The sequence below is a fragment of the Hypanus sabinus genome, chromosome 7 (assembly GCF_030144855.1).
Source record: "Hypanus sabinus isolate sHypSab1 chromosome 7, sHypSab1.hap1, whole genome shotgun sequence".
Lineage (NCBI taxonomy): Eukaryota > Metazoa > Chordata > Chondrichthyes > Myliobatiformes > Dasyatidae > Hypanus > Hypanus sabinus.
This window is the reverse complement of record NC_082712.1, coordinates 137,402,205-137,428,569: the sequence shown is the minus strand read 5'-3', so window position 1 is coordinate 137,428,569 and position 26,365 is coordinate 137,402,205. Positions and strand designations below refer to the sequence as shown.

General features: G+C 41.3%; 1 protein-coding gene across 2 annotated transcripts in view; it reads right to left on the bottom strand.

Moving 5' to 3' along the window:
- Positions 1 to 26,365, bottom strand: part of LOC132397246 (uncharacterized) — a 57,001-nt gene that overhangs the window by 5,819 nt on the left and 24,817 nt on the right. For both annotated transcript variants that reach the window (XM_059975726.1, XM_059975725.1), the window contains 5 exons: positions 22,738 to 22,924; positions 20,887 to 21,011; positions 18,249 to 18,315; positions 7,038 to 7,191; positions 4,272 to 4,417 (listed from right to left, as the gene is read on the bottom strand). In XM_059975726.1, coding sequence (XP_059831709.1) covers positions 4,272 to 4,417; positions 7,038 to 7,191; positions 18,249 to 18,315; positions 20,887 to 21,011; positions 22,738 to 22,890 — 645 coding nt within the window. In that variant the 5' untranslated portion in view covers positions 22,891 to 22,924. The remainder of the gene's footprint in view (positions 1 to 4,271; positions 4,418 to 7,037; positions 7,192 to 18,248; positions 18,316 to 20,886; positions 21,012 to 22,737; positions 22,925 to 26,365) is intronic.

Here is a 26,365-nt window from a genome sequence, read left to right as displayed (position 1 = left end):
ATAAGCACCTCACTTCCTCCTACCTGCTTGTACTTGTTATGAACCTCCTTGTTTCTCTTAACCAGAACCTTGATATATCTTTGAAACCAAGGTTCCATACACCTTGTTATCTTTACTTTTTATTCTGACAGGCTCATACAAGATTTGTACTCTCAAAATTTCACTTCTGTAGGCCTCCAACTTACCAAATACACCTTTGACAGAAAACAGCCTGTCTCAATCCAAACTTGCCAGATCACATCTGATACCATCAAAATTGGCCTTTCTCCAATTCATTAATCTCAACATGTGGACCAGACCTATCTTCTTTCATAATTATTTTGAAACTAATGGCACTATGATCATTCTGTTACTTGACCTGTCTCATTCCCTAATAGCAGATACAGTATCGCACACTCTCTATGTATCTATGTATTGATTAAAGAAACTTTCCTGAAAACATTTGACAAACTCTAGTCCTTTTACAGGATGGGAGTTCTAGTCAATATGTGGAAAGTTAAAATCACCGACCGTAACAACCTTATGTTTCTTGTAACAGTCTGCAATCTCTCTACAAATTTGTTCCTCTAAATCCCTTGGACTGTTGGGTTGTCTGGAGTATAGCCTTGTTGATGTGATCATACCTTTCTGATTTTTCATTTCCACCATAATGCCTCACTGGACAAGTTCTGCAGTCTGAACTGATGGAGCATTGCCATATCTATAAAAAAGAGTACAGTTAACATTTCAGGCCAAGACCCTTCATCAGGACTGGATGAAGGGTCTTGGCTAAAGCATCAACTGTACTCTTTTCCATAGTTGCTGCCTGGCCTGTTGAGTTCCTCCAGCATTTTGTGTGTGTTGCTCGGATTTCCAGCATCTGCAGGTAATCTCTCGTTTCTGAGAGCACTGCCGTGACTTCTTCCCTGGATCGTAATGCCTCCCTTCTTCCTTTAATCCATCCCATTCTGTCATATCTAAAACAACAGAACCCTGTAATATTGAGCTGCCATTCCAGCTCATCGTGCAATAAAGTCTCAGTAATGGCTACAACATCCATGTGTTGATCCATGCTCTGAGCTCATCTACCTTTCCTGCGACAGTTCTTGCATTGAAATGTAGCAGCTCAGGACTCTAGTCACACCATGCTCAACCTTTGGGCTCCTGACTTTGTCTGAGATCTTACAAACATCTTACTGCACAATCGAGGAGATCTGCAGATGCTGGAAATTCAAACAACACACACAAAATGCTGGTGGAACACAGCAGGCCAGGCAGCATCTATAAGGAGAAGCATTGTCGATGTTTCAGGCTGAGACCCTTAGTCCCTGACTAAATTTCTGTTACTGTGAATAGTTAAGTGAGTAGAAGATGAACTGATCTCCAAAAGTCATAAATGACATTTTGACATTTTAAGCAAGATTAGTGTATTATTTTTATTTTGTACAATTTTAGTGTGAAAAAAGGAAAGGAGCACCATGCAAAAGTTAGTGCACCCAAGAGATTTGAGCTCTCTGATAACTTTTACCAAGGTCTCAGACCTTCATTAGCTTGTTAGGGCTATAGCTTGTTCACAGTCATCATTAGGAAAGGCCAGGTGATGCAAATTTCGAAGCTTTATAAATACCCAGACTCCTCAAACCTTGTCCCAACAATCAGCAGCCATAGGCTCCTCTAAGCAGCTGCCTAGCACTTTGAAAATTAAAATAAATGATACCTAGAAAGCAGAGGAGATAGCAAAGCATTTTCAGGTAGCCCTTTGCTCAGTTCATAATATAATTAAAAAATGGCAGTTAACAGGAATGGTAGAGGTCAAGTTGAGGTCTGGAAGACCAAGAAAACTTTCCGAGAGAACTGCTTGTAGGATTGCTAGAAAGGCAAATCAAAACCCCCGTTTAACTGAGAAAGACCTTCAGGAAGATTTAGCAGACTCTGGAGTGGTGGTGCACTGTTCTACTGTGCAGCGACACCTGCACAAGTATGACCTTCATGGAAGAGTCATCAGAAGAAAACCTTTCCTGCGTCCTCATCACAAAATTCAGCGTCAGAAGTTTGCAAAGGAATATCTAAACAAACCTGTTGGAAACAAGTCCTGTGGACTGATGAAGTTAAAAATAGAACTTTTTGGTCGCAATGGAACATTTCATTGATAGAGGGAAGAATGAATTCAATTAAATACCTGGAAATTCTGGAAGCAAACATCACACTGTCTGTAAAAAAGCTGAAGATGAAAAGAGGATGGCTTCTACAACAGGATATTGATCCTAAACACAATGGACTACCTTAAGAGAAACAAGCTGAAGGTTTTGCCATGGCCCTCACAGTCTCCTGACCTAAATTTCATTGAAAATCTGTGGATAGACCTCAAAAGAGCAGTGCATGGAAGATGGCCCAAGAATCTCACAGAACTAGAAACCTTCTGCAAGGAAGAATGGGTGAAAATCCCTCAAACAAGAATTGGAGGACTCTTAGCTAGCTACAGAAAGTGTTTACAAGCTGTGATACTTGCCAAAGGGAGTATTACTAAGTACTGACCATGCAGGGTGCTCTAACTTTTGCTTTGGGCCCTTTTTCTTTTTTGTTATTTTGAAACCTTGCTTAACATATTAAAGAAATGTGTCATCTTTAACTTTATGCCTTTTGGAAATCAAGTCATCAGGGAATAAAGGGATCCTATTCTGGTTGGTTGCCGGTTACTAGTGGTGTTCCACAGGGGTCGGTGTTGGGGCTGCTTCTTTTTACACTATATATCAATGATTTAGATTATGGATTAAATGGTTTTGTGGCTAAGTTTGCAGATGACACCAAGATAGGTGGAGGAGCAGGAAGTGTTGAAGAAACGGAAAGGTTGCAGAGACTTGGTTAGTTTAGGAGAGTGGGCAAAGAAATGGCAGATGAGATAAAATGTTGAGAAATGTACGGTTGTACATTTTGGAAGAAGAAACAATCGGGCAGATTATTATTTAGATGGGGAGAAATCGGAAGTACAAAGGAACTTGGGATCCTCATGCAGGATACCCTAAATGTTAACCACCAGGTTGGATCAGCTGTAAGGAAAGTGAATGCTATGTTGGCATTCATTTCAAGAGGAGTAGTGCATAAGAGTAAGGAGGTGTTGATTAGGTTCTATGGAGCACTGGTGAGACCTCATTTGGAATACTGTGTGCAGTTTTGGGCCCCCCATCTTAGAAGGGATGTACTGATTTTGGAGAGAGTTCAGAGAAGATTTACGAGGATGATTCCTGGAATGCAGGGGTTAACATATGAGGAGTGCTTGTCGGCTCTTGGACTGTATTCATTAGAGTATAGAAGAATGAGAGGGGATCTCATAGAATTTCAAATGTTGAAAGGGTTGGACAGAGTAGATGTGGAAAGGCTGTTTCCCTTGGTGGGTGAGTCCAGGACAAGAGGCCACAGTCTTAGAATTAGAGGTTACCCATTTAAAACAGAGATGCAGAATTTTTTTTTTAGCCAGAGGGTTGTGGATTTATAGAATTTGTTGCCACATACAGCTGTGGAGCCTCGATCATTGAGAGTGTTTAAGGAGGAGATTGATAGGTATCTAATTAGTCTGGGTATCAAGGGATATGTGGAAAAAGCTGGAAATTGGAACTAGATGGGAGAATATTTTAGCCCATGGTGGAGTGGCAGAGCAGGCTCGATGGGTCAAATGGCCTACTTCTGCTCTTTTGCCTGGTGATGTTGTGATCTTTTACTTGCTTAGCTATTCACAGTAACAGAAATTTTGAGCAGGGGTGCCCAAGCTTTTGCATGCCACTGTAAACTGCCTGGAAATGAAACTGAAGTTAACTGTAATACTTAAGAATAGTAATTATATTTAGTTTTCTAACTAGGGATAAGTAAAAAGGTTAGTCTGTAAACTTTTAAATAATACTAGATCTAATTAGTTAGAGAAATTAGAATAATAAAGGAATCACATTGATTCTAATTAAAAAGGAATTTGTTTTGGTTTGATATCCAAGATTTGGAACCTGAACAGAATGTTTGAATTTTGAATTGCTCTTGCTCATGTAAATATTTTGTAGATATTGTTTTTTTTCTTATAAACAAAAATTATCTCCAGAAGTGTGTGGTTTCTATTCGCTGCCTCCTTCCAATATCTAGAATCTTCTGATGGCCAACTAACACCTAGTGTAGTACTGTGTAGTCTGATTTTCTCAGAGTGCGGTGACTAGTTACACACAATAAGACGGGTGTTACACAGGTGTTACAGCTTATTTTGTTTATTCTTTTGTTATAAACAGAGAAACTAAATGAAGAATCAGAATTACCTCCAATCCTCCATTTTTATCTTGGAAAAGTAGAGTGAATGTTCCAAAATCAGAATGTTCCCCACACCGTGTCTGATATGCCTCCAGAGAAGATTTCTGTATTGGTGGGTAATTTAAAGTCCGCAAGGTTGTAGAATTTGTTATAGCTTTAAGAAATTACATAATAGACATTTTTGAATTTTTTTCTGAAAGTCAAAGGTATGTTTCAAAGAAATACAATCTCTATTAACCACCAGCAACTAAAACAGCGAACATTATCTCCCAAACATGAGGAAATCTGCAGATGCTGGAAATTCAAGCAACACACACAAAATGGTGGTGGAACGCAGCAGGTCAGGCAGCATCTATAGGGAGAAGCACTGTCAATGTTTTAGGCCAAGACCCTTCGTCAGGACTAACTGAAAGGAAAGAAACATTATCTCCAAGTGTTTAATTTCCCGTTGATTACTGATACACAAGCCAGCTATGAAATCTCTTGTCATCCCTAAACTGCAAGTGAGGACAAATTTGAGGTGTCCTGATCTACTTTCTGAATCCTCCTCTGGTTGTATTCAGGGGTGCAGAACTGCCAGAGCTCACCGGAGCGTTGCTCTGGCACCTCTGTTAAAAAAAAGCCAAAATAAATAAGCAGGGAATTTAATAGCGGCTGCATATTAAATAGAGGGAATTTTACAGAAGCAGGGGTTGGGGAAAGGGGGTGGTGGCTGGTGGGGAAAATACCACTAATAACATTAGGATAGGGTATTTGATCGTTTTTGGTGAAATCCTGGATTTGAGACTGTTTTTTATTTAGGTATTTGTGAAATTTGTCTTCACTGACCCGTTGCTTTCCCAGCCTCCTGCCATTTCACAGATCCTCAGTCCCTCTCCCACCGAGGGACAATTGTACACAAGTGTGATCAATTTTCCACTCTGTCCAATGGGTACCATTGGATTCCAGGTAGGAGCAATATTAAGCAAGGAATGAACGTCAAAACCTAAGGTTAAAAGTCAAAAAGAAAGAAAGAAAAATTCATTGCTCGCTTATCTTTGGCCCGATTTTGATGAAATATTCAAGGTTATCATCCAAAATCCTCTTCTACACCTGGATAAAGTGAATTTAGGTTTTTTTTAAACAAACCAAATTGAAAGATGACGTTTCCAGGCTATAAGCTAGTTTTACATAATTTCAACTATCATTAATAGTGGATCAACCCCCTGGCCTAGCTCCATCAACTATAGTTGATTGGAAAGAGGCTCTTTTTCTCTTCGTGTTGATAGGGAAAAGAGTAATTTAATGAAGCAATGAATGAAACAAAATGCATTTCTATACCTCTCAATTGGTTGCTCTCCTCCCCATTAACATTTGTCACTTCCAAAATACAATATTTTTTATTCGTATAGATACGATAATTATTTATGTAAAGATTCAGGCTTCTTTAACATTTTATATATTTAAAGACTAAACAGGATCTGTATTGGTGTAACCATGAAATACCCAACATGAGGATATTGTGAGTATCAACACTCATGGGCACACTTCCTGTCCAACCATTTCTGCGGGTGAAACGGTACGAGGCAGAGTTGATAACCTACCGCTTTTGATACAGATATTCAGCAATATTCATGGCTTTAGCAATAGTTCATGAGACATTTTTTTTCCATACTTGCTTACTTGGTTCCAATTTAGGTGGCTAAAAGTGTAAAATGTTTATTTGCTTTATTTCCATTATTTTTATACCTGCTTAGAAACACTGCTAAGTGCTGTGGGCCCTGCTGTCTGCTCTGACTCAATCGTACTAGTAAGGCTACATCTGTGGTGATCCATGGATTACTCACTAATATAAAAGTACATTTTTCTCACTAACAACCCCAAGGCTTCTAAGCAAACAATGTTGACTTCTTTCTTTCATAAACAAGCTGAGGAGTGTAACAAGAATAACGTACATGAGACAGATCACAGTAAAAGTGACAAAAGTTGTGTTTCACCTGCTAACCAGGTCCAAATGCAGTTCTGAAGGTCAGGCTTGTATCCCTGTTCAGACGTTTTATTGTGCCAGTTATACACTGAGATGGAGTGATAGGATATCATCTTGTTAATGTCTTAACTATCACTATATTTTGGAAGTTGCCCAGTACACAAAATGAGCAGGTACACAAATTGGGTGTGACATACGAGGGGTGATTGATAAGTTCATGGCCTAAGGTAGAAGGAGTCCATTTTAGAAAACCTAGCAATTTTCAATTATCTGAAACAGAAATACCACAAAAGTTATTTTCACACTTTCTGGATAATCACTCAAAGGGTTGAACTGCACGTGCATGTAACCAGACCTGTATAACATTAGGCCTTCTACCTTAGGCCACAAACTTATCACTCACCCCTTGTACAGCTCTGGCACCTAAAAAATTGGCACTGCACCCCTGGTTTTATGTATGCTGAATTAGGTGTCCAAGGTCATGAAGAAGGGTCTCAGCCTGAAATTTTGATTGTTTATTAATTTCCATACCTGCCTGACCTGCTGAGTTTCTACAGTATTCTGTGTGTGTTATATAATTACTTGTCATCTTTCCCTTTCTTACTCTTCTGAAATTTCTACCCATTCCACATCATCTGAAGCTGTCACTTACTTATTGGCATTGTTCTGTAAACACTATAGACCCATGATTTTTCTGAGGAAGTAGTTCACAGACTGAATGTCTGTGGAAGTGGTGACTGAGTGATTGTAGAAGTGGTGACTAATGAAGGAACTCATCAGATTTATTTATGTTGAAATAGACACTTACTGCCCATCTTTAGGTGCTTGCTGACAAAGAAATCAGTCTCCATACCCAGGCTCAGTTCCAGAACTTTCAAAATTCTAGTAGATAACTCCTGACAGGTTCTAAAGAATGTCTCCATCGAATTTGAAAACTCAGGAGCCTCTTTGATGGGCCACTTCTGATAAATATGAAACAACACAACTTTGCATTTAATCTTCATTTCATACTAAAATAAGAAAAATAAGTAAACATGTGAATTTTAAAATTAAGAAGCATTTTCCAATGTCACAGATCCGTTTTATATTTTAGATTTCTTGTATTTTAGATCATTTAATGATTTACTAAATATATGATTGTTTAATAATCATTACAAAGGCTAAAGATTAAGGTTATATGTTAAATATTTTGAGTCCTGATTAAATACTGTTGGTAGTGTTATGTGCTCACAGGTTTCATTTACTGTGAGCATCACTTGAAGAGAAGCCTGGATGAGGTGGGACTATGATATCAGTATAACAAGCTGCGATGGACTGCTGGGCTTTTCAGTAGTGTGAAGAGAGAGAGAGAGAGGGAGGACAGGCTGTAGACTGCAAGCTTCCAGTAGGAGCTTGTTTAAAATGGGTAAAGTCTAATACTTTCCCATGCCCAAAAGATTGGGTTGATCAATGGCACACCGTGCATTGGATGCGTGACTGTCACTTCGTATAGTCCATATGTGGATTTTGTTGAAATATGCTGTTGGACCACTGTTGTTGACCCTTACCTGGATTTGGGTGTGTTATGTGGTAACCACTTGGAAGAAAGGATATTTCGTGATTGTCACCTGGTGATATTTCGATGTGGATTTCGGAATGACTCGATGGATAAGATCTTCGGCGACTGTTATTTTCTTTGCCCAGCTTTGAATCTGTAGAATTCTTCGTAATTGCCTTCTCTTTACATTTTAATGTGGATTTACAAATCTCTCCCATCATTTATTCCATGGATTACTGTGTCTTTCTACTTTGCCATCTTAATCTTAAGACTTTAAGAACTGTTCCTAAACTTGACTGTTTGGGAGCCACACACACATATACACGCATAACACTGCTAACTTCTATATATTTCATTTAATTTTCTATATTTTGAGTAGATACTAATAAAGATAGTGGTTTTAACATTGAAATCTGTCTCAGTTTGTGGTCTATTGCTGCTGGTACAGAACAGTAGTCATGTATGAAGCAGCATGTTCAAGAAGGATCTCCTTAGACGAAGCTTGTTGAAGACAAATATGGCAACTTGTTGTTGTAGAATTACAATTTTATGGAATCAATATTTTTCTGATCTAAAATGAATCAGAAGATAATTTGTTCATTTCTTTTCAGTCACAGTGATTTTCGTTCTCAGTATAAGTATGAATGTGTAAAAGCCATAGATGGAATGCAGAGAAACAGCATGGTTTAAACTAGATTAGTGAATCGGATTCAGAATTGACTTAGTGGTAGAAAGCAAAATGGCGATCATAGACACTGTGAAAATAGACATTTTCCAACACAGAGTGTGTTAAAGCAAGAGGGCTTATGTTTAAGATCAGAGACTAGAGATTTAAAATGGATATTTTGGCATCACCTTCACATATAATGTGGTATATATTTGGAATGTGCCATCAGAAATAATGGTTGAGGTGGGCTCATTTGCAACACTTAAAAGCCATCTAGTTAACTACATGGATAAGAGAGTTTGAGGACTACAGGCCTAACATGGGCAGATGGGACTAACTGGTTGAGCAATGCAGTTGCCATGGATCAGTGGGCTGAAGGGCTTATTTCCATGTTGTATGGCTCTAAATTAATCCTCAGCTGCCAGGACTAAATTTAAATGATTGAGAGTTGGATGTAGAATTTAAATGACAGACTCTAATTCCGCCAGTCAATAGAAATGAACTTCAAAATTTAATGCAAGAGGTCCATGTGCCAATAATCACTGGAAGATCACAGATGGAGAGGGTCAGTGACTTTAAATTCCTGGTGTCACTATCTCAGAGGAGCTGTCCTGGAACCATCATTTAAATATAATTGCAAAGAAAGCACGACATCACCTCTGCTTCCTTAGGAGTCTGAGGAGATTCGGCATATCATCAAAAACCTTGGCAAAACTCTACAGATGTGTGGTGGAAAATGTATTGACTGGTTATGGCCTGGTATGGGAACACCAATGACTTCAAGCAGAAATCCTCCAAAAGGTAGTGGATTCACCCAGGTGCATCACAGTTAAAACCCTCCCAACTATTGAGCACATTGCTGTAAAAGCAGCATCCATCAACAAAGATCCTCACTACCCAGGCCATGCTCTTTTCTTGCTGCTGCCATCAAGTAAAAGGTACAAAAGCCTCAGGATGCACACCGCCAGGTACAAGAACAGTTTCTACCCCTAAACCATCAGGCTCTTGAACACATGGGGTTAACTACACTCATTCTATTTCTGGTGTTCCCACAGCAGATGGTCTCACTTAAAGGGCTCTTTACCTTGCTATTTCATGCTTGTTATTTATTTTTATTTGAATTGCACAGTTCATTGTCCATTGATCCTGTTTACAGTTACTGTTCTACAGTTTTGCTAACTACGCCTGCAGAAAAAGAATCTCAGTGTTGTATGCGGTGATATACAAGTTCTAAGGTAATAACAATCATTTGAACTTTGAACAAAGTGAAACATCTGTTACATTCTCCCTTTTGCTACTGAAATGGTCTGGTTCCTCGGCTGCATGAATCTGGGGAAGATAATCTCCAGTTCTGCCAAACATGTGAGATTGAAGTGTGTGCCCACCCCAAACCACCTGTTTGTGTGGATGCTGTGTAATTCGTTACCCTGTTACAAATGGGTGCCACAAAGTAACAGACAGTACGCTGCATACAATTAAAAGATTTAGCTTTATAATTATTAATTTGACTAAAGGGTTAGTAAAGAAAAGAACAAAAAATGAAAAGAGCCCAGTTTAATGCAGCAGTCTAAGATGCCCAAGTTGGAGCTTATGGTTTTCCCCAAGTCACTGATCCTTAATTGGTCTCACACCGGTCCCGCTCCGGGTCAAATCCTACGACCTCTTCTCTTCTCTTTGGCGTCTTCTCTTTTCCTTTCCCTCAAACCGCACAACAAGCCAACCCCAAGCCCAACCTGAGTGTCCCTCACCAGAGAAAATTCCCCTTCAATTCGACCATCCTAATTGGATGGCAGACCTTATCTCTTATCTTCAACAATAATCCAAACATAAGTGGAAAACAAGCAGTTCGCACAGAGCAGCGCAAAATGAAATACACACAGCATAAGAGTTAAAAAATGAACCAGGACATTACACTCTCCTCCCACCAAAAAAGTCATGTCCTCATGATCTTCAAAGAATTTGTCACCTCATCTTATTTCCACCACTTTCAAAGGAATTCCATGATGCCAGCACCTCCAATCCATTTGCAAAGGGTAGTGTCATATATCACTAGGGGTATAGCCATAGCACTCTGCTCCCCCGGTGCTACATAGGCCAGCCTATCTGGGGGTCTCCTGATTCTTTGAGACCTCCTTACCTCATCATCTGCTTCTTCGGTTTCGGACACTCCTTGGATACTTCTGGTCTATATTGTGAGGCCTCCTCTGGTCTTTCACTTGTGTCTTCCAGCAACCCGGATCACCCACCACTTGGCTGAGCTCTGCTTAATCCCTTTCCCGGTCCCGCTGAAACCTAGCTGGTCCACGGATAGTCCCCTTGATTTCACCTGTCTCAGCATGAGAAGGGTTAGGAATCTTTTCCTCAGTCATTGGGGAGATAGCAAAAAGCAACATATACCACATCCTCATCCTCCAAGTCCGAATCCAATTCAGGGGTGGGGGCCGGTCTAAACTTTCCAGCAGGTGGTCCTTCAGTCTAAAGTCCTTATATTGGGTGTAGGGTCCAGCTCAGGTTCTGGGACAAACCGCACCTCTTGTCCCAGAGTTAGAAGGTGGTTCCAATGGAGAATCTTGACAGGCCCATTCCCATCCTCTGGTTTCACCCATTAAACTGATACGTTTGGCATCTGACTCTCCATTGCATAGGGCGTAGGCGCCTAGCAGCCAGCCAACTTATGCTTCCCAGGTAGACCCAAATTCTTTATGAGGATTCGGTCTCCCGGCATAGATAGGGAGAACCTAACATTTTGGTCATACCTCCTCTTATTTTCTTGATTCTGCTTGGCAGCCACAACCTCAGCTAATTCATAAGCCTTTTTCAGCTCCCTTCTCATATCAGACATATATTTCAGTTAAGTTTTTGGTGGTAGATCTTCCTCACCAGTCCCAAAACAAAGGTTGATGGGCAACCCCGCCTCACGCTCAAACATCAGATAATATGGCGAGTACTCAGTAGCTTCATTTGTTGTACTGTTGTAGCAGTGGACCAGATGTCCAATATATTGACTCCACTTGTTCTTTTTGCTGATCTCCAAGGTTCCGAGCATGTCTAGCAAGGTCCGATTAATCCTCTCGGGCTGGGGATCACCCTGCGGGTGATAAGACGTAGTCCTCGACTTCTCGACTCCAAGCGTGCTCAGAAACTCATGCCTGAGCCTACTCTCGAAATCCCATCCCTGATCTCTATGTACCCGCCTGGGGAGGCCATAATAAATGAAATACTTTTCCCATAACACTTTGGCCACCATGGACGCCCTCTGATTCTTGGTAGGGTAAGCTTTTGCATATCTGGTGTAGTGATCCATGATGACCAAGAAATTCGTCATGTCCTTGGCATCTGGCTCTATTGACAGGAATATGCACCAGGTCAAGGGGCCCCATAGTCTGCAAGTGGAACAACGGAACAGCCCTCGAAGGCAGCATCTACCTCCATATGCATCGCATGCACGACTTGCAGTACTCTTTGACCTCTGGCTTCATTCAACCACCAAATGTCCAGAATCATCATGAAGTGTCTTCAACACAATCCTGCACGACCTCTCAGGCAGAACCAGCTGAGAATGCCGAGGTCAGTCAGGAGGCGATGTGACCCAGTATAGGATCTGATTCCTCAACTCCAAACTGGGCCATTCTCTCAGTAATGGAGACACCACAGTGAGTTTTGTCCTCTCTGCTTGGGCCACGTCAACTTTTTCAACCGCTGACCAAATGGTACCGATGCCCGAGTCATCCTGCTGAGCAGCTGCCACTTCTTCAGGACTCAATTCTGGTAAGTGGTTTGTCTTCAGAACAGTCAGGCTACAGTAAGCTTGTAGAATGGGGCATCAGAAGCTCCCAATTGATCCACCATTTGATCCTGCCCTTGCCTTCACTGTGATGGAAAACTGGCACTTGGCTTTCATTCCTGGGGCAGGAACACTCTCCCACTCTTGTCCCTGTCCAGCCCTTCATGTGCATGTTGGGACAAAGCTCAACATCAATGTTCCTACACTTCCTGGCCAGTACTTCAGGCTGAAATCATTGGCAGACAATGCTGCCAGCCACCGATGGCCTGTGGCATCCAATTTTGAGGTCAGGATATAAATTAGGGTATTGTTGTCTGCCCTCACCTCAAACTTGGCACCATAGAGGTAGTCACTCAACTTATCCACCACAGCCCATTTCAATGCAAGGAACTCCGACCTGTGCGTGGGATAGTTTTTCTCAGAGGGTGACAGACTCCAACTGACAAATGCAACAGATCTCAACCCTGTGCCTTGATCCTGATACAGGACACCACCTGAACCCTCTCTGCTGGCATCCATATGCAGTATATACGGCAATCGGGGGACTGCAAAAGCCAACACAGGCACTTGTGTCAGCAGCTCCTTCAGCAACTGAAAAGCTTCTTCACATTTCGCATCCCATCTCACTCCCAAAGGCTCCAAAGGGCTAAGATAATCTTTACCTTCCTGTCCTTTTGTTCTTCTACCTTTCTTCCCCAAGGGAGGGTAACCGCACAGAAGCTGATTTAAAGGGTGTGTAGTGTTCTCGCACAGGTGTAAAAGAACTCTGAACTAAACACCAAGCATAAACCAATCAATGAGGCGGTCCCAGTAAGATTAACCGTTTACTGTGCATTCTTCCGCATTAACGTATGGTGAAAACTGTTGATAAAACAATACAAAATATATACAGTATTTGTTTCCTTCTTGCCATCGCACTTACATCATAAATACTTGCAAAAGTAATTACATTACATTACATTATATTACATTAAAGTGCAACATACAGTCAGAATCTACCTACGCCATCAACTGGCTTTAAATACACTTCAACACAAACTATCCGCAACTCTTTAAATAACAAAAAACAAACTTTATCAACTGTCATTACTTTTAACAGAATCAGCGTTAACATTTTAAATTCAACATATCGATTATCTCATGAACTTACGGCGTTGCTTCACTAATGTTTCTAGTGCGTAGAAAGAAAACATTTCTCGCACTGATCCGGCACACACATAAGCCCCCTCCTTCCCGTTTCTCCAAACCGGTATTTTCCCACAAGACGCGGCGAAACTGGGAGTGACGTCATTGCATGCCGCGATATATCACAGACAACAAATTTACTTTAAACAATCTTAACTTTAACTAGAAAACGATAACAAATTACTAAAGCGAAAATATAATAAACTAAACAAATGCCTAAAAGGCAACATAGGGTGACTCACTTTCACGTAGTCCTTCACGGACCTGTGATAGTACCCACAAAGCCCAAGGAATGAGCGCAAAGTGCTCACAGACTGGGGCTTTGGTCATGTGGTCACCACCTCTATCTTATATGGACCTGTAACTACGCCATTCCACAAGACTATGTGCCCAACATAATTGGCAGACATCTTGCAGAACTGGCACTTGTCCAGGGAAAGTTTTAACCCTCCAGCTTTCAGGCAGCTCAGCACCTTCACGAGCCTCACTTCATGTTCTTCCAAGATGAATCCAAACACTATGAGGTCAACCAGATACACCAATACCTCAAGCAAGTTCATATCTCCCACCATTTTCTCCATGACATGCTGGAAAGTTGCAGGAGCTCCCAATATGCCCTGAAGCATTATCTCCAACTGGAAGAATCCCAGTGGACATATAAATGCCATCTTCTCTTTATCAACCTCACTCATAGGGATCTGTTAATATCCACTCCTCAAGTCCTGCACGCTGAACCACTTTACACCACTCAGACAGACCAGCGCATCTTCGATCCTTGGGACCGTCTACTGGTCAGGGTCGGTGCACCTGTTCAGAGTCCGATAGTCCACACACATCCATACCTTCCCTATCTTCTTTCAGGTCACTACTACTGGGGACAAATAGGGAGGGGCTCCTGGCCTCAATGATGATCCCAGTTTCCTTCAACTTACACAAATACTGCCAAACTTCTTCCACATCTGCAGGGGCCAGTTGCTGTGTCTGAATGGAATGTCCTTGGTCACCCGGATAGTGTGATGAGTGCTCTTGGAACAACCCACATCAAACTCGTCAGTGGAAAAGACACCTTCCAGTTTCAACATCTTCTCTACCAACCTCCTCTTCCAACCCATAGGTACTGGCGAGTCCCCAAAGTTGAATGACTCAGCAGTCAACTTTCCCCCTTTTGCAGATAGTTTCTCCCCAGTTTGTCTCACAGAGACACTAGACATTGCTGTCACTAGGAAGAGGTGCACCAGGGGCATCCCCTGCTTGAAGGTGACCTCCCTCTTCGTAGTGTTCCTGACAATCACTGCCATCCTGTTCACCTGTACAACCGAGGGCTTTTGCAGTTCGAGCCTCACCAGTACCCCAGCAAGCTCTCCTGACTCCTTTTCATGATCTTCTGGAGCATCCACCGGAGTCCCTCATCTAAGCTCATTAACTGGCCCAGTGTGGCCACGCACTTCCCTGAAAGCAGTTTGAAATACCAGATGAACGGACAATGTTTTCAGAAAGCTCTCTCCAGTTCTCTCCTTGCAGGCTCCAATTAGTCTCTTCACAATAGGAGTATTTGTCCCCAGAAGAATTGAAACTCCGCCCTTCTCAACAGGGTCCGGACAAACCAGTGCTAATATATCAAGGACCTCAGCCACTCCGACGTCAGCCGCCAAAACCTCCAGCTTCACTGACAAATAACCATCATACGGAAAATCACCCGCACTGAGACCCCAGATCTCTAGTGCATTGAGTTGCATCAATGGTAAATGTGTCAAATACTGGTTGTAAAATGAATGGTACAGCAAAGTGATCTGTGAGCCTGTGTCAAGTATGACTCTAACATAAATACCCTCTATCCATAGCAATACCCTGGTGCTTGGTCCCACTAAGCCTTCAGGAATAGGGTTTTTTGCTTCATGGTGTTCCTTGATATGTTGCTGGGAACATGCTCCCCCGAGACGCCAAGCCATTCCCTCATTGGGTCTCTTCTAAGTCTCCTGACATATCTCTCTGCTTAGGTACTTGGGGCTCACTCTCCAAGGGGTTTCCCGTCATTTAGGCCTGAAGTGTCACTCTTCACCACAATTATAACAATACCAGCTGCTCCCCTTCTTGTGAGACCCCAGCTACTAGCAGTCCTCTATGTAGTCTGTCCCCTATCAGCTCCATTGCATGGGGGGGGGCATACCCACTGATCACAACCGGGACATCTCTGTTCTCAACTCTGCCACGATCTCCTCTACCACTCCCTGGGGTGGGCAATGCAGGGGCCACTACCAAGGACTGCACCCTGCTGACGGAGGCCCCCCCCCCACCCCCATGGCTGTGATGCATTCTCCCCTTCTCGTACTTCTCTGATTAGCTCAGTAAACAAGGAAGGGAGGCTCATCTTACGAGACAGCCAGAGAACCCAAGGGATCAGGGCCTGGGACTGGGCACCTTTTGCTATTAGTCCATTCCTGACTGATCCGCTACAGCTGTCTGACTGGCTGCTCTGTGTTGCAAGCAATTTAGCTGCCTCTCTAGCCAAAAAATATAGGCAGAAAGCTTCTCCCCCTTCTCCTGACACATATTCTGAAACCCCGTCATGCGCTCCATTAGGCTTCCCATTGCACCAAAATGCTTTTCTAGCACTTGCATGCAGGCCACAGAGGAGGCAAAGGTGTTCTGTGTCTTTACGGCTCTCACTACATCAGCAACATGGCCTCTCAAAATTTCAAACAGTTGCTGTCGTCTTACATTATCAGAGCTCTGCCACTCATCTAACAACTCTGCTCCGCCCAAGTCTCATACTCCCCTTCTCCCTCAGGGGTGGGCTTCACCCCAGAGAACATACTCAGCTTTTGATAGCTAGGACACTTTGCCTGGGCACTGGGCCATGTATTCACCGGGGAGGTAAGGGCTGATACCAACTGAAATGTACCACTCTTCACTGGGAGACTCATTAGACATTCAAATCAGAGCACTCTTTCCCCTCACTGTGCGGAAATGAGAGCACTCTGTCCTTGAAGTCTCCACCCAGCTATGAGAGACTCAGCTTGCAATTCAGCCTGCTCTCCTACAGTCTTCTCCTCCCGGAAAGTATGGGCAGCCCACGGTCCCCCCTCTCCTGGGGCCCCAATAGTACCAGGCAGTTCCACAGCACTAGTCTGGACTAAAACAAAAGTCTTTGCCCACCATTTTATCAAATCTCCACTTCACAATCATAACTGTTCCTAGGACTTTAACAGTACTTAAAGCTCAAATTAACAATTCATCAGGGATATGAGTGTCTATCCCACTCAATATACACACATTCCTCACAAATAACCCAAGGATTTGAAACACCACTCAGCCCCTGCAACATCCATAACCACATATTGCAATTACTTTACCGGACCATAGTTTAGCACAGACTTAAATGCACAACCCTCTGGATCATTGCTCAGGGCAATCATACAGCATCCAACAAAATTAATCCTGAATGAGCCCCCACAATGAAACACTCTGGTTCCTCGGCTCAGTGAGTCTGGGGAAGACAATCTCCAGCCGCGCCAAACGTGTGAGATTGAGGGGTAAGCCCATCCCAAACTCCCTGTTTGTGTGGATGCTGTGTAATTCAAATGAGTGCCACAAAATAACAGACAGTACACTGAATACAATTAAAAGATTTAGCTTTATAGTTCTTAATTTGACTAGAGGGTTAGTAAAGAAAAGAAACAAAAGAAGAAAAGGGCCCAGTTTAGTGCCACAGTCTAAGATGCACAAGTTGGAGCTCACGGTTTCCCCAAGTCACTGAGCCTCAATCGATCTCACCCTGGTTCCGCTACGGGGGGTTGAATCCTTCTCTCTGGCATCTTCTCTTTTATTCTCCCTCGAACCACACAAAAAAAAACCCAAGCCCAACCTGAGTGTCCCTCACCAGAGAAACCTCTCCTTCAATTCGACCATCCTAATCAGATGGCAGACCTGTCTCCTCATCTCGTATCTTCAACATTAACCCAAATATAACTGGAAAACCAGCAGCTTGCACAAAACAGCACAAAATGAAATACACACAGCATAACAGTAAAAAAATGTGAACCAGGGCATTAGACAACAATAGCAGGGAAAGAATTTCTGCTCCTGCAGGTTTTGAAGTAGCTCTGGGGTGTGATACTATCTTCGGTGCCTGTCAGTATGATTTGTAACTGACAGCAACTTTGTGTTCTTTGAGAAAAACCTGCAAGTTTTAAAGCTGTATCCAGATTCCTTGACAAGATGCATTGTTTGCAGCCTTCTCCATTGGAATTACCCTCAGATCTTGAACTAGGATTGATTTTGAACCAGCACTAATTCAAACCTGATTGTTCTACACTTCTTTTCAAAGTTCAAGTGAGTTAGTAAGAACGTATGATTACTGCCCAGTAAATTAAGTAGCATTAAACCAGTTTTCTAGATCTAGAATGTTCATTCTATGAATATTCTAAAGTCAAATATTTCTAAAATATTTTTATGCATACCTTTTATATTTAAAACTTTTGCTTTTGCATGTAAATGTTGAAATCTGTTTATATTGTCATATTGTGTTAAACTTTGAATATTTCTAAATGACTCATCCCAGCAACAAAATAATTGATCAGAGGTGTTAACTCCATTTAACTCTCCACAAATCTTGTTTGGCCTGCAAATCTTATTTTTACAATTTCCTGACTTCAAATCTGTTTTACATTACTTTTCCTTTTGTATTACAAAACTTGAATATTAGGCTAGAATGAGAAGTTTTCTGCTTGCACATGTTGGAGAGTAAAATTTCCTCCAGTGACATAGCAGGAAATGCCTGGTTTCAGGCCTGTAGACAACAACATGGAATACCAAAGCAAACTCAACCTAAATTTCAAGGTCTTACATCATTTGAAGTCAAAGCTGATAAATTAAAGGCTTCTTTCAGTTCAATGTTATCTTCTTTGTTTAATCTGTTAAGGGAAGAATATTCATATTTATTTAAACAAACATGCAGAATTGTTACACAATCTGTTTCTCCCATTAATCTCACAGGTGACACAACTTTATCAGAATTAAAACTTTTACAAGTTAATCCACTGATAGAGAAAGTACTGCACCAATATTCTTTAGTTGCCAAGAGAAAAGTAAACTAAAGTGCATAAACACTTAACTATGAAAAATAGCTGAGGAATTTTTAGACTCGGGCCTTTTTCAGAGTGGCAGGAAGTGAATAGTAGTGAAGGTCTGGGATTGGTTTTAACCGGGACCAACCCTACTTACCTTTTGTAAGATTGGGTCCATTGGTTCATTTTCATTTAAGCACTTTAATTTGCCACAGAGGGCAAGCATCTTTCCATCTATGGTCCGTGGTTTCATGGGTGTTTTGCTTTAACTCTATAGAGTCTGTGTCCATTTCCCAATTAAATAGAGTTGAAAAAATCCATTTAGGATCTCTCTTATCTTTCGGCTCCATGCACAGATGACCACACTGATCTTCAAGAGGACCAATTTTGTCCCTTGCTACCTTTTTGCTCTTAGTATATCCGTATGTAACCCCCCTGGGTCACCTCAGGCTCGCTCAGCTCATTCTCGTCTAGGGGGAGCAGCCTTCGGCCCCGCCAAACTGGGTAATCAGCTGGTGTGGATGCTGTGTGGTGTTCCCGCCTCGCCCAAAAACAGACTGTATACCATATGCGATTAAATGAGTACAATTTATAAAGGTTACTATAACTAAGTGATTAATAACGATACAGTATATATGAAGAAAAAAATAAAGAAAAGGCGCCAATCTTATCAAAGTCCAAACTACTTTGTGCACAACCGTTGGAGCTCAATTACTGAAGTCTTCTGGCCACCATTCAATCCCCTCTGAACTCCTCGACTTGCAGCTCAGGACCACCTGAAGTGGTCAACCAAGCACATCTATCTTCGTCTCCTCTCCTCGGGGTACCTCCTGGCCTCGGACCCCCACTTGGGGTCCGTTCCTCGCCCAGTTCACAGCATCACGTCTTTCTCTCACCCCCTCTCGCCAATCGGCCCAAAAGCCCGCCAACAATAGCTTATAAACTCAGAAGAAAGAACAACATTAATCCCAATTGGTTTACAAAGGAATACAATTCTCGTTATCAGTAAATTTTAACCCAAATAAGCTTCCAGCATTCTCTCGCAACAAAGAAGCATTCCTACTTTTTAACAAAGAAGCCATTTTGATCAACATACGCAATAACAAAGAAAAAGACGAAACCTCCTTTACTTGTAGAATCCCCTGGGAATCTCCTCTACCTTGCCTGCTAGAGCAACCTAATGCCTTCTTATCTTCCTGATTTCAAATGCGTTTCTTACTCTCCACAAGTGTGTTATTTGTTCCTTGCTACCTATACCAGCTTTGCACCATCTTCTTCTGCTGAACCATGGCCCCAATATCTTGACAGTTCTCAAAACATGTTAGACTTACTCTTCAGCCTGTCATTCAAAATCTCACTTTTGAATACTGTCTGCTTACCAAGTATGTCTTTGCTACTTCGCCTGTTGTTCAGCATGATTTAAGTATCTCTGCTACTGCCCTGGAAATTGCTGCAATGTCTGAGGGAACACCTTGTCAGGCCCTAGGGATTAATCCACCCTGATTTGCCTCAGGATAGCACACATCTCCTCCTCTGTAATCTGTACAGAGTCCATGAAACTGTGTCGCTTTGTCTCACTTCTATGTTCACCTCCTGATTAAATATAGATGTAAAAAAAATTGAAGATCTCTCCCACCTGCTTTCAGTCCACACATGGATTATCATTCTGATCTTCCAGAGGATCAATTTTGTCCCTTGCAATCCTTTTGCTCTTAACATACAGTATATGTGGAATCCCTTAGGATTCTCGTTCACCTTGCCTGCTAGTGCAACTCCATGCCTTCTTTTAGATTCCTGATTTCTTTCTTAACTGTTCTTTTGCCTTTCTTATACTCCATGAGCATCTCCTAACCAGGACCTCAAGTATTTCCTACACTTTTTACCTTTACCTTTTATTCAGACTGGTTCATAGAAGCTTAGTACTCCCAAAATTTTGCTTTTGAAGGACCACCTTACCAAGTACACCACTGCCAGAAAACAGCCTGTCCCAATCCACACTTGCCCAATCACTTCTGATACCATAAAAATTGGCCTTTCTCCAATTTAGAATCTCAACTCATGGACCAGATCTATCTATTTTATATATATTTACTTTGAAACTAATGGCATTGTGATCACTAGATGCAAAGTGTTTCCCTTATACAAACTTCTGCCACATGCCCTGTCCCAATCAAGTATATTGTGACTTCTGTGTACTAATTAAGGAAAATTCCTGAAAGCATCTGACAAAGTGTATCCCACTTAGTCCTTTTACAGTATGGGATTACCAATCAATTCTTGAAACTAATGGAATTACTATCACTAGATCCAAAATATCCCCCTACACACAATTCTGTTACCTGCCCTGTCCAATTCCCTAACAGTAGATCCAGTGCCAAAAATGGGGTTATGCTTGAGGAGGAGTTTTGGGAATATTACCTCTCAGTCTCCAAATCATACCATCCATGGTGTGGAATGTCAGAGTCATTTGAAATGGCATATTGTTGTTTAGTCTTCTTAGGAAGTAGGAAGAACTTCGTGCTGATGTCCATTGTTCTAAACACCTGAGGAGCAATTGTTTAGAATTATGAATTATGATTGATTTAATAAATATTTATAAATATTACTTTTTTCTGAATGAGCAAGTTAAAAGCTAATTTACTGTGTCACAACTCTCCAACATTTTATGCTCTACGACATTTGCTTTCACCATAAAGATTCCTCTCCATTTTCCAGCATCTTCATTTTCCACAGTTCCTCTTTTCTACTCTTATAAAAAATATTTCACTGTGAACAAAAAACTGAAGAATTTCGATAAGAATTTATGCTGTTGCTTTAAAGAGCAACATTGCAAAACATTGTGACCTTTTCATTCTTTGTTCTTTGTTTGGGGAAATTCTGATTTTAATCAATTATCAAAAGAACTTTGCAAATTTTATAGTGACAGGAAGGAGAGAAATTACACCAATAATAAGCTTCATTTCTAAATGTTGTACTTAGGATTTGTCCCCACAAATTAGCATGAAATTGCTCAGGTAAATTGGAGAGCTAGTGGCACTGCAGTTCTGATTCAATGAAACGAAAAAAATAAAGGTTTTTAAAGCTGCCTTTTTGCAACTGTTTGAGTAACTGCACACCATAATCCTTCTGTACTGAGCTCAGAGGAGTTAAACATCAGCTTTTGCAACACCTTCAAAAGGAAAGTACAACATGTTAATTTCATCCATTGAAGGCTAATCTGCAGACAAGATCCATGTAAATTAAAGGCCAAGAATTTTCCATTTAAGTCATACATGTGAAACAGCTTTAAGTTGATAACTTCTTTCAGATTAATTTTAGTGATATTTCCCACATTATTCAATCTTCAATTTACCAAATACCCAGGAAGATCACTAAAGTGTTGCTGCTAAAGAAATCTTCCAACCCTTTCCCCATGAATGTAGGTTAGGATTGGAGGATTGGAAAATGTAGGGAAGGATTGGAGGAAAAAGTATCTCTTTGGGGCCCCAATTCAAAATCATTTCCTGTTCTCAAGCTCATAATCCAGCGAGTTAGCAGCTACCTTTTCTTGCCTTCTATCTCATTGCTCAGTACATGTGATTTATTGCACCTGATATTTACGTGCATCAGTTGACATTTATCAAAATTTATACTGTATGTGTGAATTATCATATATGGCATTTTAAACTTTAAAAGATGTTATATACAATATATTTTCATATGAGTTATCTTCTCAGATGAGTAAGCATGCTGTACAATTTTCTTGTGAACTTGACATATATGTAAACTAAAAGTAATTGCCCTCTCATATAGTTACTTAGCAGACCAAGATTACTCACGTTTTTTCTTAACATGCATATTGATTTGAATTGAATTGACCTGATCACTTACATCCTTCATATAAATGAGTAAAAATCTTTACATTATGTTTCCTGTTTACATCTAAATGTACAATGTGCTATTTATAGTAATTTATAATAAATAGTACCTACACCAGGACAGTCAGTATAACAGAAATACAGTTGTGTGAGCAGGAATTGATCATTCTGATGGCTTGGTGGAAAAAACTGTTCTGGAGCCTGTTGGTCCTGGCTTTTATGCTATGGTACAATTTCCCAGATGGTAGCAGATGGAACACTTTATGGTTGGAGTGATCCAGTGATCCTTCAGGCCCTTTTTACACATCTGTCTTTGTAAATATCCTGAATAGTGGGAAGTTCACATCTACAGTACATATTAAATACAGTAGAATTATGACCAATATATACAATGAGACACTGAAATGCATACTTGCTCTTCTTTTATCCCAGTGTTTTTGAGGTAAACAAATCCATTTTTATTTAGTTCCCTCATGAACTCTGTGGATAATCGTTTCATTTCATTGTCTGAGGGTTCAGCTTTACCCAAGGCAAATGAGCCAAAGTCAATGATTGAAATGCTCATCCTCTTCCTCAGATTCTGGCTTCTTCAGAACTTCCTGTAAACAATGACAGAATGAATGATTAGGTCTGGCACCAATATGATTAATGGTAGCTATCTTTATTTATCAAGAGGAGGTCAAAATGCCTAAGTTTTGAGGGTGTTATGAAGAGATTTTAAACAGCATTCAGAAAACACTATGTCTCTCTACTTTCTTTTATGATAATTTGTGATCTATTTGCCTTTATTTTGGCATTGCCCATTTAGGAACCATTTCCTCCAAGAGAAGATGACATTCTCATTGTAACACAGGAGGGTTTTCAGCATGCTTGTTCTAGACAGGGCAACCCAATCAATGACATTCACCCTTGACTCAAAGCCCTGAATCCTGTAATTTATTCTCTATCATTTTTGATTCTTTTATCAATTACAGCACCTACAAGAAGAACATCTTGCTATTGTCATTAGTACTATCAGCACTTCGTTGAGATGATTAATTTTCTGCTGTAGTAAATATTAACTTGCCTTATATTTCTGATGCACATAGGGTGACTTGTACTTTCCACCATTTATTATTTACAGACACTTTGCACTTATTTAGATTTGTTATTTCTACCCTGAGAGAAAGATTCTGACAGTTTACTCTATCTATGCCTCTCTTGTTTATAAATTTCTATTCGGTCTTCCCTCAGCTTCCCACATTCCAGGGAAAATTATCCCAGTCTGTCCTACTTCTTCTTATAGCTCATACAATTAGAGCAGGTCAGCTTAGACACTCTGATTACTGCCATTTCTCCTTTTATACCTGTAACAGTCCACAGCCTTCTTTACTGTCTGCAATGTTACCACTTGTCTCACCTGAATGTGTGCAGATGGTTTCTAGATTAATGTGAGCTTCTAGTCACCAGTTCATCAATGTTTTTGTCCAAGGCATTTATATTTGCATCAGAAACAAAAGAGTTGCCAGCACTTACCAGAGGAGCCAAGATGGTGGCACGATGCAGCTTGCAGCGGCCACTCCGGAGATGATAATCTGTTATTTGTTAAGTGGGGTGCCGTGCGCTATCCTAATCTGATGAAAAACGGATCTGGGAGCATGGAGGAACATCTGGAAATCTCCAGGAAGGCCCTCTTCATTGCTGCTGCTGCTGTGAGGTCTGGGTCTCTGCTGAGAAGAACAGGCCCCCAGTCCTCGGGGTTGTGTTGCTGGTGGCTGTTGGCGAGGGCGTTTTAATACAGTCGGCAGAGGATGGTGCTTGGAGAAGCTGTGCCGGAGGGGATGGTCGGAGGCTCGGAGGTTCGACAGACTCGGAGTCCACTGCGGTCGGGGCGCTTTCAGTGTGTGCTGCGTCTGTGAGGCCGAGTTGGGCGGTGCCGTGGAAGTCCGTAGCGGGGGTATTCCCTTCTGCCGCCTGCGTGGGATGACGAGTCTATCGGGACCCTGAGGGCTTGTGGAAACTGTGGTGGTTTCTTTCGAATTTATAGTCTTTAACATCTTTGGACTATTTTTACTGTGCCCATGGTCTTTTTTTTTAAATCAATTATGCTATTGTCTGCACTGTTGTAACTATATGTTGTAACTATGTGGTTTTGTGCAGGTCTTGTAGCTTAGTTTTTGGTCTTGTTTTGTCTGGTGCATTTGGAGCTCCTTTCCAGGATTTGCGCTAAGATTGTAGCACAATATTAATATGCAGCAGCCTCTCCGGACTCTAGATTGGGGATTGCCAAACGTTATGTGGATTTTCTGATGTAGTCTGTTTTGTCATATGCTTTTGTGATATCATTCTGGACGAACGTTGTCTCATTTTTTAATTGCATTGCATTTGTGGTTTCTAAATGACAATAAACTGAATCTGACCCCTGTGGATCTCCACTTGTCACAGACATTCAGGCAGAATAATACTCCTGCAACACCACACTCCGTCTTCTGTGGAAAGACAATTCTTACCACGAGTGAACAAAATACTGTGCATCCAGTCCATCTTAATCTGCATCAGCCTACCTTGAAGGTCCTTGCCAGGTGCCTTACTAAAGTCCATAGAGACGTAGCATCAAATACACTACCTTCATCAATCATCTTTGCTATCTCCTCAAGAAATTCAAACAAGTTTGTAAAACATGATCTGATCGGCACACAGTTCTCTGTCCTTAATTAGCCTATGAATTTCTATATTTGAGCAAATCTAATCACTATGAATTCTCTCCATTATCTTCAACTGAACTGAATTTAAGAGTGTAAGAGTGATTCAACCAGACATGAATATAACCAATCAAGACAGTGTTACTCCAAGGCCAAGATGCAAAACACAGTGTCAACAGTCATACACAGCACAAAGCACACATAGCACATCCAAGATAGCAAACACATGTAAGATACCAGTAAAACACAGCCACAAAAAAAAAAGTCCAGACCCTGAGTCCACAAGTGCTACAGAAATCTGCAGTCGACCACAACACAGCCTTGTCTTCTGCTGAGTGAATACAGGGGGAGCAGCGCCGTTCTGATCACTGGTCCAAGGCTCATGGAGCTGTAACTTCCTGGATTATCCCTGTTGCTCTTCTGAAGCAGAGGAAAAGCATTGGCTATTCTCTAGTCCTCCTGGACTTCACTTTTGTATGAGAGGATGCAAAGATCTTCATGAAGAACCCAGCAATCTCCCCTCTTACCTCTCTTAGAATTCTGGGATAAGTTCTATCAGACTCTGGTAGATTTATCCACTTTGACACTCTTTAAAAAGAAGTGACATCACTTCCTTCTTGATCACAAAATGCCCTTGTACATTGGTACATGGATCTCACTGTCCTCCATGCCCTTCTGCTCAATGAATACTGATGTAAAATACTCACTTTTTTTAGTATGTTGTCCACATCCTCTGGCTCGAGGCATAAATGTCCTCATTTATAGCTGAGTAGTACCACCCTCACCCTAGCTATCCTCTTCTTTTAATGCATATATCTCTGTAAACCATCTTTGGATTTTATTTAATCCTACTTGCCAAGAACATTTTATGCCCCCCCCCAATTTCTTCAATGTTTTATTCATATTCAGCCTCCTACAGGTTCTGATAACCCCAGAGTGATTACACTTTTCTTATTTTTGAGCTTTCCCCATATTGCCAGTGGAAGAGCTCTCCAATATTTCTTTACTGAGTGCAAATCTCACATTTTTCTTGATTGGTAATGCTACAAGTCCTCTTTTCAGTTATTTGGCTGAAACTTTGTTATGACCTGAACAATCCTGCATCCATTATCCATAACTCACTGTTGTTTGCAGTCTGATCCTCAGTGAGTCCAACTGCAATTCTAACTGATTCATCGGTCTGAGAGGAGCTGTAACCAGATGCATGTCTTCCAGACAGTCAAGAGTGACTCTCAATTGCTCCCTGAACTCCCATATCTGACAGAAGAAGCATTCCCCTCTTCTGACTGCCATTATATCCAGCTAAATACACTCTTAAAACCTGATGAAGAGACCCGATGCCATAGACCTACTAGAGTG